At 44.1% G+C, this 11,475-nt stretch overlaps 2 protein-coding genes across 5 annotated transcripts; both read right to left on the bottom strand.

Annotated features, from left to right (window-relative positions):
• Positions 1-1,224: 1,224 nt before the first annotated feature.
• On the bottom strand, positions 1,225-8,041 carry smad4b (SMAD family member 4b). 4 transcript variants are annotated; one of them, XM_028996036.1, is made up of 12 exons: positions 7,817-8,041; positions 6,706-7,110; positions 6,423-6,597; positions 6,314-6,343; positions 6,004-6,222; positions 5,129-5,239; positions 4,665-4,769; positions 4,522-4,572; positions 4,255-4,438; positions 3,945-4,113; positions 3,732-3,870; positions 1,225-2,762 (listed from the first exon to the last, which is right to left on the bottom strand). In XM_028996036.1, exons 2-12 carry the CDS (start codon positions 6,943-6,945, stop codon positions 2,551-2,553), a joined length of 1,635 nt encoding a protein of 544 aa, XP_028851869.1. In that variant the 5' UTR covers positions 6,946-7,110; positions 7,817-8,041; the 3' UTR covers positions 1,225-2,550. The 4 variants fall into 4 exon arrangements, with proteins under 4 accessions (XP_028851869.1, XP_028851870.1, XP_028851872.1 ...); XM_028996037.1 differs by lacking the exon at positions 7,817-8,041 and adding an exon at positions 7,278-7,477; XM_028996039.1 differs by lacking the exon at positions 7,817-8,041 and adding an exon at positions 7,248-7,477.
• A 611-nt stretch (positions 8,042-8,652) lies between these two features.
• elac1 (elaC ribonuclease Z 1) lies at positions 8,653-10,324 on the bottom strand. The gene is made up of 3 exons (XM_028996787.1): positions 10,055-10,324; positions 9,358-9,828; positions 8,653-9,267 (listed from the first exon to the last, which is right to left on the bottom strand). Exons 1-3 carry the CDS (start codon positions 10,209-10,211, stop codon positions 8,789-8,791), a joined length of 1,107 nt encoding a protein of 368 aa, XP_028852620.1. The 5' UTR covers positions 10,212-10,324; the 3' UTR covers positions 8,653-8,788.
• Positions 10,325-11,475: the final 1,151 nt, after the last annotated feature.

Below are 11,475 nucleotides of genomic sequence, written 5' to 3' on the forward strand. Positions count from 1 at the left end.
TTTTTTTTTATTATTTGTTTCATTTTTTTTAGTTGTTGTAAATTCAAATGTACAGAGCTTTATTTTTTATTTCTCTCAAAACTACATTTCATATACACTTATATACATATATATATTAAAGCTTAAAGATAAGTTATTTTTTTCTATAGAATGAATATGCAGAACCTGGCATAATCATTAATTTCTCGTAGTGAAATTTGACAGTATTGGAAATGGCGGTTTGGAGGTTGGCCACAGTGACTCTGCCAAGGAAAGAAGTAGACAAGCATTTTTTTTTTTTTTTATAATTCAATGTTCCACGTTGTACAATTCAGTTTAAAAGGCCAAGGATCTAACCTGTAAGATGCATATTTCAGTCTGTAATTAATGTAATTATACTTTTCTTATCGGTACAGTGTATATATCTATATATTTGCCCACTGCACCAAAGGCTAAGTATTTGCTAATTTTACTACTTTATGTATATGTAGAGAGGTATTAGGGCATATACATTCAATAAAGTGAGGTTCAATGCAAACTATATTTTATGGTTAATGGCCTTCAAGTCATGTGGCCAAAGCACTGATACTACATATTTGCTGTAAAGAGAATTAAGAGTTTTATTTTTCTGATATTAAAAAGTTACTTTAATAAAGGTTCATTTAAAAACTGTTTATTGAATCTTAATTTTCTTAAACTGAATATTCTTGACCACAGACAGTTATGTCAATTTTAATAGGGTTTACCAGAGAGATTTGTGTCCAACGCATAACCCACCAGTTGGGGACTAAAGTAGATGGGAACCTTTCTGGCCTGGTGGTACTGTACCACTCATTTTACCAGGGTACCAGTTTAATAGCTGTCAAAATGTGTTCTAGAAATAATGGCAGGGGCCATTCTATGTGTATAAAAATATCTTCTGACAAGATGGGGGAAAATGTTCATGAGCATCAATTTACAGTATAGTCCCAGGGTGTCAAACCCGCAGCCCACGTCCTGCGAGATCACTTTATATACATCATTATTATGGCGCGGCGATATGAAGCGCTGTTGTTTTCACGTCGACTGCAAGCTTTTTTGGGCTGTTTTTCGTGTTTAAAAATCACCAAAGTGCCGTGCAATCATAGTACGTAGGGCACTCGGTTTGTCAGCAAAGTGCGCACTGCATTATGGGATAATTGAACTATATAAAGTGACATCGAGTTTGACAAGTGTGGCAGTCAAGGCATCACACATCACACAACATTTCCAAGTGATGTTTATGCTCACTTAAACATTCTATATTTTTTAATGAAAATGAAACATACACATATTGAGACAGCTGGTCATAAACACATTGTAAGAGACAACAGATGTCATGGGTGGAAAAGTCAAGCCCGGAGCCACTTCCATGACAGGATGCTTATACAGTCATTTGAAGATCACTTAAACATGAAATGGTTTGATAAGAATATGTTTATTGCCATCTAACTGGTCAGTGTCTAATGGCGGAACTTACTAATAAAAAAAAAGGTCAGGGCAGCTCACACAATGCAAAAATACCAATTATCACTTGACATGGTCAGTAAATACTTGTTATACAGACTTCTTATTGATTCCATTATAATGTACATTTTGGCCTTAATTTTTGGAAAAAATAATCAGATGTAGACAAATCATGCATATCTTTTGTACTCAACTTGCGCTGAAATACCAAATATCAACACAGATGTGCTCCCACAGAATTAAAACTACTCATAACAAAATGTTACCACTAAACTGTAGTATTTCTCAAACAATATTTGAGTATTATGAGTAAAATAATACTCACAGCAATGACAGCTCGAAAATGAACTTTAAAAAGTGTAGTAGTCCTACACATGTATTAACTAAAAAAAAAAAAAAAACTCAATAGAAAAAATATGGAAAACAAATCCGTTTACAAATGTGTAAATGTGTGGGTTTATCAGAACAAGGAACACTGCAGCATCTGTAAAATCTTCACTTTGGCAACAAGACAAGTATCATTCATGATTATTACCAAATTCTTTTCATATAACTGAGACACTGTATTGTGATTAAAAGGACCTTGGGATGATGCCAAAACCTTTTCACCACTTCACATGCCCACACATGCATTACAAATGTAAATGGTAGTACTACAGTAGGTCGAGTTAGCTACATGTCGAGATAGGGCTTAGTGCAAAAATGGTCAAATTTTGTGTAACCATAAGTGTTATCGGACTGACCCAACAGAGTTCCCAACCTCAGTTTCCTAAACGTATTCAAATCATTTCCTTACGCCATGTATTTAATATCAAAAGTGCTATATCATGATATTACGATAATTACCGGGTAGAATACATACAAGACATTTAATATTAAGAGACGGCTAATGGAACATAAAACAGCAGAATGCTGAATAAGATGAGTCCCTGTCTGAGTCCATGAGACATTCTTGTGACATGTTGTGAGGTAAATGCCTGACTAAACAGAGAACAGACACTAGAGGAACTCCATCCAGGCCTCACAGGCTCTCCCGGGGCATCACAGTGACGAGGAGAACTAGCTAGTGTAGGCGAGTCGTCGCCACTAGTCCAGCGGCTGGGGGTCTGCAATAGGCATGGTGTGGAGGACCTCGTCCAGCAGCTGCAGAGCACGGTGCAGGTGGATCTCGATCCAGCACGGGGTCTCTTTGATGCTCTGGCGGGGGTAGTCTGGGCCCCAGCCTTTCACAAAGCTCATGCGCAAGATGCAGAGCCTGCGCAGGTCGTCCACGCCAATACCAGCCGCTGCAGACAGGCCTGAGGGAGAGGGAAGGACAAACCGCAGAATACATGAAGAATACTTTTTATACCGCATACCACGAGGCTGCCATTACTAATTAGGAGTTTATATAGCTGTCGAATAAGGGCAGAAATCTGCATTATAGGAAGTGTTATATAATAAGAGTGCTGGACGCGCAGATAAAACCGGATTCTGCCACCTCGCGTGAAATGGCGCCGAGTGTTCCGCTGTATGATAAAATATCAATGTTGGCCATGATATTGCAGCAATGCTGACTGAATATGAAGGACTTTCCAAAATCTAAATCTTTTACCACATTAGAATAAAAAAAAAAAAAAAAAAAGTATGAAAAGTGTAACTGCACAGGTCCAAATGTCATACTTACAACTTACAATGTAAATATGTACAGACCAATGAATTTTTTGTTTTAGCAGGACAGAGCTCTGGGAGGATGTGACGTGGTTTTTAAACACAGGCACATATCTGTGGACGCATCACTAAAAAATATAGATTAAAAACTCGACTGTTTTGGGAAACCCCGAACCATGCTCCCCACATCCCACCACCATAGCGCCCCGTCCACACGAGCGTGCTTCTCTCTACAACAGGTTGTCCGTTTAAAAAAAAGCTTCACTTAAACGAGTGTTCCTTCCTCCAGGAGCCCGAGTAAATGGGTACGGTCGTAGATCACGAGCTATAATGAGATACGCGGCTGCAGAGGTGCAGGAATACGTGACGTATGTCACCATGTAAAGCCAGCAAAGACGCCGCTGGTTTTAAACGCTGTCGTTGTAAAGATAGAAAAGAGTTTCTCGTGCAGCCTTACGGGAACTCTGTATTTCTGTATTTCGTTACTACCATTGTGTCCCTGAGCAAGACACTTAACCCTAAGTTGCTCCAGGGGGGGACTGTCCCTGTAACTACTGATAGTAAGTCGCTCTGGATAAGGGCATCTGATAAATGCCGTAAACGGGAAAAATGCTCACTGATTGCCGGTGCGATGCCGCCAACGGACCCCGGCCCAGGGATGTTTCCGGCCACAGCGGCTGCCTGTGCCGCGGCCGCTGCCTGAGCGGTGGCTGCCTGCTGCTGCATCTGTCTGTGGCACTGACGAAGGTCGAATACCTGCGGAGGTCAGAGTCAGCGGCTGAAGACATGGAGCAGCAATATGGCAGGTCGCTGTGCCTGTTGTCGCCTACCTTTATGTAGGCACTTGGATAAATCTTGTGCACGGCATCCCCTGGGGCGCGCCCCGCCTCGCGGTCCAGGTAGTAGCTCTGGACGAAAACAGCATGGTCGCTCAGGCAACGCACCCACAGATCTCCCTCACCTTTGCACTCCAGCTGAACACCTTTTCCAATGTGAAGCCTTAACAGAGACCGAGAAGTGATCATTGACAAACTCAACGCTATTTCTTAATAGCTGATTAAGGTTAATCTTAGACTGAGGGGCTTTTTATTTAAGAACATTTGTGAATATTCCTTGATTCGTTTCAGGTAAAAACAGTACCTGGCTCGTTCAATGGCCTCTGTGCGGTGAACGTTGCTCAGCTGACCCAGACAAAATCTGTCTCCACCAGACGGGTCGACGTATCCGTCCACCGTCACCAGCGGGCAGGTGGAGGGCACCTTGAAGGTCTCGCCGACCTGCACGTCCATCTCAAAGTAGGCTATGGAGCACCAATAATCCGGCGCTGTAAGAAACGAGAAAGCAGAGATTACATCTGTTCAGATATCCGCTACACTGTGAAGACCGAAGCAGCAGCCGCGGCGGTACCTGGATGGTTGGAGATGGGGGGCTGGAAGGCGAGCTCACTAGGCTCTGGCCCTGAAAGGGTCAAAGTTTAGATGTCACTTGGAGACTTTTTTTTTTTTTTTATACGATCGCATGACAGTGACCGTTCCAGGGAAGCCACTTACAGTAGTGTCCCGGGTGGGCCATTGGTGTGTGGTGCTGCAGATGGCCATTGGGAGGGTGCTGCATGTTGGGTGGGAAGCTGCTGCTTCTAGTCCAGGAGGAAGAACCTATACAAAGTCAATAGCGTGAGGGCATTATCCCACTTACACCAGCAAATTCAGCTCAAACCTTAATGCTGGTTCTTCTCAGCATTTAAATAGAAGCCATTCTATAAAACAGTTCTTCATACTTTACAGGAAAACCCACAAAGAGCGACAAAGTGAATGACAGCGGCGGCGATGAAGGAAAGCATGAAGACAAATGGCATAAAGAGTGATTAACTTTGCAATTAGATCCAGGGCAGTGCTCTTCCAAGACTACTGTGGTTCTGCCGCCGAGAAGCTTCTGGAGCACCACTGCCATAGGATGATGTTTGAAAAGCTTTCCATCCACCCCAGACAAGCAGTGGAAGGACGGTGGGGCTTACTGTGGTGGAACGCGGCAGGTGGGTGGCAGCTCTGCTGAGCTCCCCGTCCTGGCCGAGCAGCCATCTGGAGCAGCCCCTCACCGCCACAGCCCGACAGGCTACCGGCTGGGGCTGGGAAAAGAAGCGGTGGGCACACAGGACATCAGGTTCTCCCTAACACTCCCAGAAAGCTTTTCAAAATCATCCCACACACACCGACGTGGAGGATTTATCAAGCAGTTTACAGCATCTAGACCAGCACAAATGGCATCAAACAATTATGAGCTACCAGAAAATTCGCTAAATATACAGAATAAAAACTCCAATGTAGGGAGTAGACCTCTACCATGAACAAATGACCCCAAATCGCAACTTTCAGCTGTCTGACAAGAAAAGTATTTAATAATCTGTGCATTTTTCACAATGGGGCTAGATTCTGTTGTACGGCAGCACTGCTCTCAGGGTTTATAAGCCGAATGCTGTAGTGGTGCTGGCCCCTTCGTAGCTAAGTGCTCGTATGTGGAGCCTACGTCTACATCATTATGTTTCTGAAGTGTGCATGCTGAGAAATTCAGAGGCTTACCCAGTATCACAGTGGACTCAGTAGGAATAAATGACATTGCTTATTTGGCACAGCATGCAGATACATGCGATAACCCATTTTGGAAAATGATTAATTTCGTTTGAGGAGCTGAAAGCACAGTTGTACTACAAAACGTCTTCAACGGAATGAAGAAAATATTTCCATGAAGCATGTAGTGGTGGTATTCTCTCAAACTGAGAATGTGGGTTTTAGTGCAATGTAACATGAGCACACATGAGGACAGCTGAAGACAGAAATGAATGGGAAGGAGAGGATGGAGAAAGAAAGAGAAGAAGAGCAGCTTCAATCTCACTTGATCCCACCGCAATGCCAGGAAAGGCGGAAGTGGAGGCTGACGTGTTCGCATCCGAGGCAGGCAGCAGAGGAGGGCTGCTGAACGGCTCGGACGGCCCAGCGCGGCTGGACGGGGGGTGCTGGATGGTCTGAATTGAGTGCCCTCCCTCAATGTTTGGGAGCGATGATGGGCCTTCGTATTCATATTCATCCTTAACTATCAAACTGGGACCCGGAGCTGGAAAAAGAAATTAGGAAAATGGAAATTAAGATCACATATAATCCAAAAAAAGAGAGAGAGCGGGAGAGAGACAATATGAAATCCTCACTTGGGTTGGTTATTGTTAATCCTGACAAATCTGAAAAAGAAACGTGTGATTTTATTCAAAAGTTCATTTAGAAAATGCATTTAATTGCAGCCTGAAATGCTTCACTTACCAATACCTGGTGACACCACCCTTTCATAGTGATAGGGGTTCACACACACACTATCACACTTCAGATCAAACGCAAACTGGCAGTATTTCACATGTTTCAGTTCGTTTTTGTGAAGGTCTGGCCACCTCCATAACCGTGCATAGATCACATGGGGAAAGCCTTTACGTCCAGCCACCTGTAAATCAATAAAACCCGTAAAGGTCTGATCAGATCAGACACACAAAAAAAAAAAAAAAAGAAAACCATCGTCTGTATGTAATCATTGGAGAGCACCGATATAAACCTGCAGGCGACCGTCGAGCGTCCGCTGGATTGTCACACACTTGCTGGGATGCGCTCCATTGGTTGTAATGGCGGTAATTAAAGAGTCCAACTCGTCCTTCTTCTCCTTCAGTTTCTTCACCAGACTCTCGATGGCTCGCTTGGAAAAGCTCTCGCTCTCGCCTCCCTGACGATGGCACATCAAGCTGTGCACGATGCTGAGGCAAGCGTCGTTGCTCGTCGGCGTGTTGGTGATAGACATCCTTCAACAAAAACGTGCTTTATTCCGCAAAAGGTTGCCTTTTCCTCAGTCTTCACTGCTGATGCTCTTCTGTGGCTGAGTCAACAGGTACAGGATTCAGTTCCAAAAACAATGTCCCAAACGCAGCGGCAGAATTCATTGTATGGAGGGTAGGAAGCAGGGCAGCTGCAGAGGAAAAATTAAAAAGCATTATCACACTGTAATATTTTTTTTATTATTTGATTAGGAGGAATTTGTACTTATTAGCAGCTTATTATGTCAACTATTAGAACTGCATACGTGAAAAAGCAGGAAAATCTCACACTTTTCCTGGTCTGGAAGACGTAACTTACATACTTCCTCAAACCTCACAGACCTGTGCTGGCATCCTGTTAAATTGAGAAGGCCAGAAGTGCAGCGATCGGTGCATCTCAGATCCCACCCCTGTTTCCCGCCGGAACGCTTTCGGCGCAACACCTCTCGGAAAAAGGGGGCACCAGCACGGACTAGCGGGTTTAGCTAATCCTGGTAGCTACAAACGATTCGAATCACATCGCCTTCGGACGCCCCCCCCCTCAAAAAAAAAAAAAAAAAAAAAAACCACAACCATGCACAAACCAAAGACCCACCACGAACTCGGCGCTGTTGTCGAACGAAAGCGTTTTATGAGCAACTGGGCAAAATTAAATTATGCATTGACCGCTAGCCGGCTAGAAACAGTTAGCCAGGTTTTAAGACGACAATAGCGCAATTTATGACTCATTTTACTACTTGAACAGTAGTAGTAATTATTAGTTTACGATTTATATTACTTAAACATTCGTTACCCACTGCACCCTAAAATAGCTCGCTAACAATTAGCCCCTTCATAGACGCTAACAATTTATTTTACCTTGACGCCGTTCTCATTTAGGCGTGATGTGAGAATTTACATATTTCCCATCCAATGAGCTACGAAGGTAGCTTCAACGTAAAACTGTATATTCAATCCGCAATAAAGGAGAACGTCCGAGAAAATCCTGACAGCGCGCCGAACATCAACACAGCCTGATGCAGACGCCCACGCTCCTCACAACAACGGCGAGCCCGTCAGGCAACATGGCGCGGCGCGCAGGAGAACCTGGGCGCGTTCCAATGCTCTCTCTGCGCCCTCAGCCCTCGACGAGAGCCGTGCCTACGTCACTCCTCTGCGGGCTAGAGGCGGTCGTTGTTACGGGATTTCGAGGAGCGTTCGTGGCTCGAAGAAGTGTACGAGGGCCTTTGTTTTATAATATTGGAACGCAGAGCGTGTTTCCCAAGTCTCTCTATGTGTTCCACACTGTTGCGTCGATTTTATCTGAATGATATTATATATCTGTATTTGTGGCGGTGGTAGCCTAGCGGGTGATCGGAAGGTTGCTGGTTCGAATCCCGAACCGCCAAGGTGCTGAGTAAAGTGCTGTCCCCACACACTGCTCACCAAGGCAGGGTTTCCCAAACCCTGGTCAAAACGTCTTCACTCCGACTCTACCTTAAATAAGGTCAGGTGTTTCCTAATGGCCTAATAATGAGTGTGGCTGGTTGGAATGCAAACCAGGGTTGAGGTGAAGGGTTAAATGCAGAGGACACGTTCCCTTGTGTCACCGTGTGCTGTGCTTCATAATGACAATCATCACTTCACTTTCACTTTCTTCACTTCAAAACACAATGGCACAGCATTAATGAAAATACTAAACCGAAATGTACTCCTTTAAGCAGTTTATTGGGATGGGTTTACGCACAATAGACAATAAACAAACATAGAGGAACTTTATTAAAAGAAAGTATAAAATGTATTAGGCTTAAGTTAAGTACACATATAAAAGCTCTAATATTATTTTTCGAGCTACTGTAACTTTTTTATTGGTATGGGCAAAGTAAGGAAGTCCTCAGAGACAATGACCTCTATATCTGTGCCCCTTAAGGCGTCCTCTGCCTGTCTCTTCAGCTCCAGGACATCGTCCTCGTCACCTTCCTTCTGAAGTCCCAAAGGTTTGTACCTCTGACTGAAATGATAAAGGACCAGCCTGTGAGTCTTGCAGGCCAGTGCCACACCGGCCGCGGTGCTTGGTGTGCTGTGCCCATGCTCCAGTGCCCGCTCCCTGTGCTCATCAGCAAGCGTCGCCTCATGCACTAGAACATCCGCACCCTGGCACGCCTTTATCCCCCCTTCTCCCACTAATGAGGCGCAGTCTCCGAATATGCACACCTTTCGTCCCGGGACAGGTGGATCAAGGACGTCGCACGGTCTCACAATTCGCCCATTAGCCAGGGTCACAGCCTGTCCAGCTTTAAGTAGTCCATACTGGGGTCCAGGCTTCAGCCCTGATTAGATGGAAGTAGTGAAAAGTAGGTTACATTCAAAACCCTGGAAAGTAATCTGACACAACTGCAGTGTAATTTAATTGCACAAACCTAATTCGTTTAATAGTTGTGCATTCAGACGACCTGGACGTTCCTGCTCCTGGACGCAGAACCCAAAAGATGGAATTCGATGATACAAGCGGAAAGCCTTGACTGTAAACTGCTTCTCTTCAAACAGTACATACAAATCACTCTGTGTGTCCATCTGAATTGTGGTCCCGGGTCGTTCCTGGGGATGAAGCCACTCACTGCTCTGCGTTACTAATGGATTAAGGAGCCCTTCAGGGGGACACTGGTCAGCAGTTGGCTCCAGTTCGTGGACTGCGAACGGGAAGAGGAGCTGGGAGGCAGACAGCTCCAGGGACACACGCAAGAAACGTCTCAGCCCCTGAGGGCCGTATATGTCCACACAGGAAGGAGGCTGGGTGGGACTGGAGTTGAGACTCACGGTGCATAATAATCCCGGTAATCCGAACAGGTGATCACCATGTAGGTGTGAAATAAATATTTTAGTGATTCTACCTGCGTGGAGAAAAGTCAGAATTTAGCATAAATAGTGAAAGTATTCATTAGGGCACAAGAACAAAACAAAGAGCTCCCTATGTTGCCAGGTCCGTTTTTTTTACACGTCTGTTTATACATTCAGAACATTAAATATACTAAAACTATACGAGCCAGTCCATAAAATTTGTCCAGAACCGAGCCTGCCCAAGAACTGTTGTATTGTGTTATCGTTTCGGCCACTCACTAGCCTTGAGCGGACTCCTCATCAGCTGCGTCTGGGTTCCCTCTCCGCAGTCGAAGAGCCAGCATTCTCCCTCGCTGCGGAGAACCAGGGCGGACGCCCCACGATGCGGGGACGGGTACGCCGAGCCCGTCCCAAGAAAGGTCAGGTCCAGGGACATCGGGTACAATTCGTCCGCCTTGGCAACTTCTACTCCGACCACGTTGTTGTCGCGTCCGTGCCGCGTAAAAGCATGTGATTGGTCGCAGCAAATCACGTGACACTCTGCGACGTGCAGCGGACGCTCTGGATCGTAAAACTAATTCCACTCACCCGTCTGGATCGTAAAAGTAATCCTACTCGCCAACACAATGTCCACTTCAGCGACGCGGGTTCCGGTATCACGTGTTGTCTTGCCAGTTGATGGAATTTTCCCGTTTTCGTGCACGCTCCCATATTTCCAAATCCTGCAGCCTGCAATACCACCATCGCACCGGTAGAGGGGGCCGTTCACATTCAGAGCATCTGTCGCCTTTTACATGGACTTTCAGAAATAAATACATACTTTTTAAATCTGCATATGGTTTATGATAATGCGGTTTTATGGCATAGAAACAAAGTAAAACAGAATTGTAAAACTTCATTGTAAAACTCACCTGGGAACCTGGCACATACACTTTGGCTTTTGACCATGTAAAATACCTGCTTTCAATACTAAACGAATGGATAGAAAATTCATGGATTTTTTTTAAAGATAATACAGCATGCGTTTTTCTCAAAATATAGGACCTTCCTCCATTAACATGTCAAAATTGGGGCTCAACAAAATATTTAGTAAAATATGCTCTTTCCCTAAGCCGTTTTAAACGTTTCTGGATGTTCTAAGAATGAAGGGTAATTTAATTTTCCAAAATGTTGTATTTTCTGGAATGTTGTTATGTTTTGTACCCTTTTATTTCAACTTATTTTTCATATTTAACATTCATATTTAAACACTTAATTACAGGAGCTTTCTGGTCCTTCTTATTTCCTCATAATGACTATTAAGCTCTGGGTGACTGAATACAACCTTTTAACCTATATTGATTTTATGCTAATTCTGTCCTTGAAAGTATCAGAGTAAGTTTTCAGTTTTGCATTGAATTTAACTTTACATACAGTGCATTAAAGGTTCTTGGGGGAAGAACACAAATAAAAAAAAAATCAAACAGGAGCTCAAAGACATGTTGTAAGACCTAATAAATGCATGCTTGTAAAAAGTAGGCCCTGTTAGCTGTTAGCTCTCCCAGCATTCAGTACTTTCACGAACACATTTATTAAAAATTGCAGTTCAAGCTGTTTTCCCAGCGGTTTCTGAAGTTCTCTCCTGGTCACAGTATTAACGATGACTAAGATGATGAATTCTCTGCTGGGTATGTAACGTAAAAGACAGAACTGTGTTGTTA

Source organism: Denticeps clupeoides, chromosome 11, assembly GCF_900700375.1.
Source record: "Denticeps clupeoides chromosome 11, fDenClu1.1, whole genome shotgun sequence".
Taxonomy (NCBI): domain Eukaryota; kingdom Metazoa; phylum Chordata; class Actinopteri; order Clupeiformes; family Denticipitidae; genus Denticeps; species Denticeps clupeoides.

What these genes read in the sequence shown, in the direction of transcription:
- smad4b (XM_028996036.1), bottom strand. Translation starts at nt 6,945, where the DNA reads ATGTCTATCACCAACACGCCGACGAGCAACGACGCTTGCCTCAGCATC. An exon ending in TGGCATTGCGGTGGGATCAA is followed by an intron (nt 5,240 to 6,003) that starts GTGAGATTGAAG and finishes TTCTTTTCCCAG; the next exon opens with CCCCAGCCGGTAGCCTGTCG. An exon ending in ATCCAAGTGCCTACATAAAG is followed by an intron (nt 3,871 to 3,944) that starts GTAGGCGACAAC and finishes TGACCTCCGCAG; the next exon opens with GTATTCGACCTTCGTCAGTG.
- elac1 (XM_028996787.1), bottom strand. Translation starts at nt 10,211, where the DNA reads ATGTCCCTGGACCTGACCTTTCTTGGGACGGGCTCGGCGTACCCGTCC. An exon ending in GAGGAGTCCGCTCAAGGCTA is followed by an intron (nt 9,829 to 10,054) that starts GTGAGTGGCCGA and finishes TTCTCCACGCAG; the next exon opens with GTAGAATCACTAAAATATTT. An exon ending in ACAACTATTAAACGAATTAG is followed by an intron (nt 9,268 to 9,357) that starts GTTTGTGCAATT and finishes CCATCTAATCAG; the next exon opens with GGCTGAAGCCTGGACCCCAG.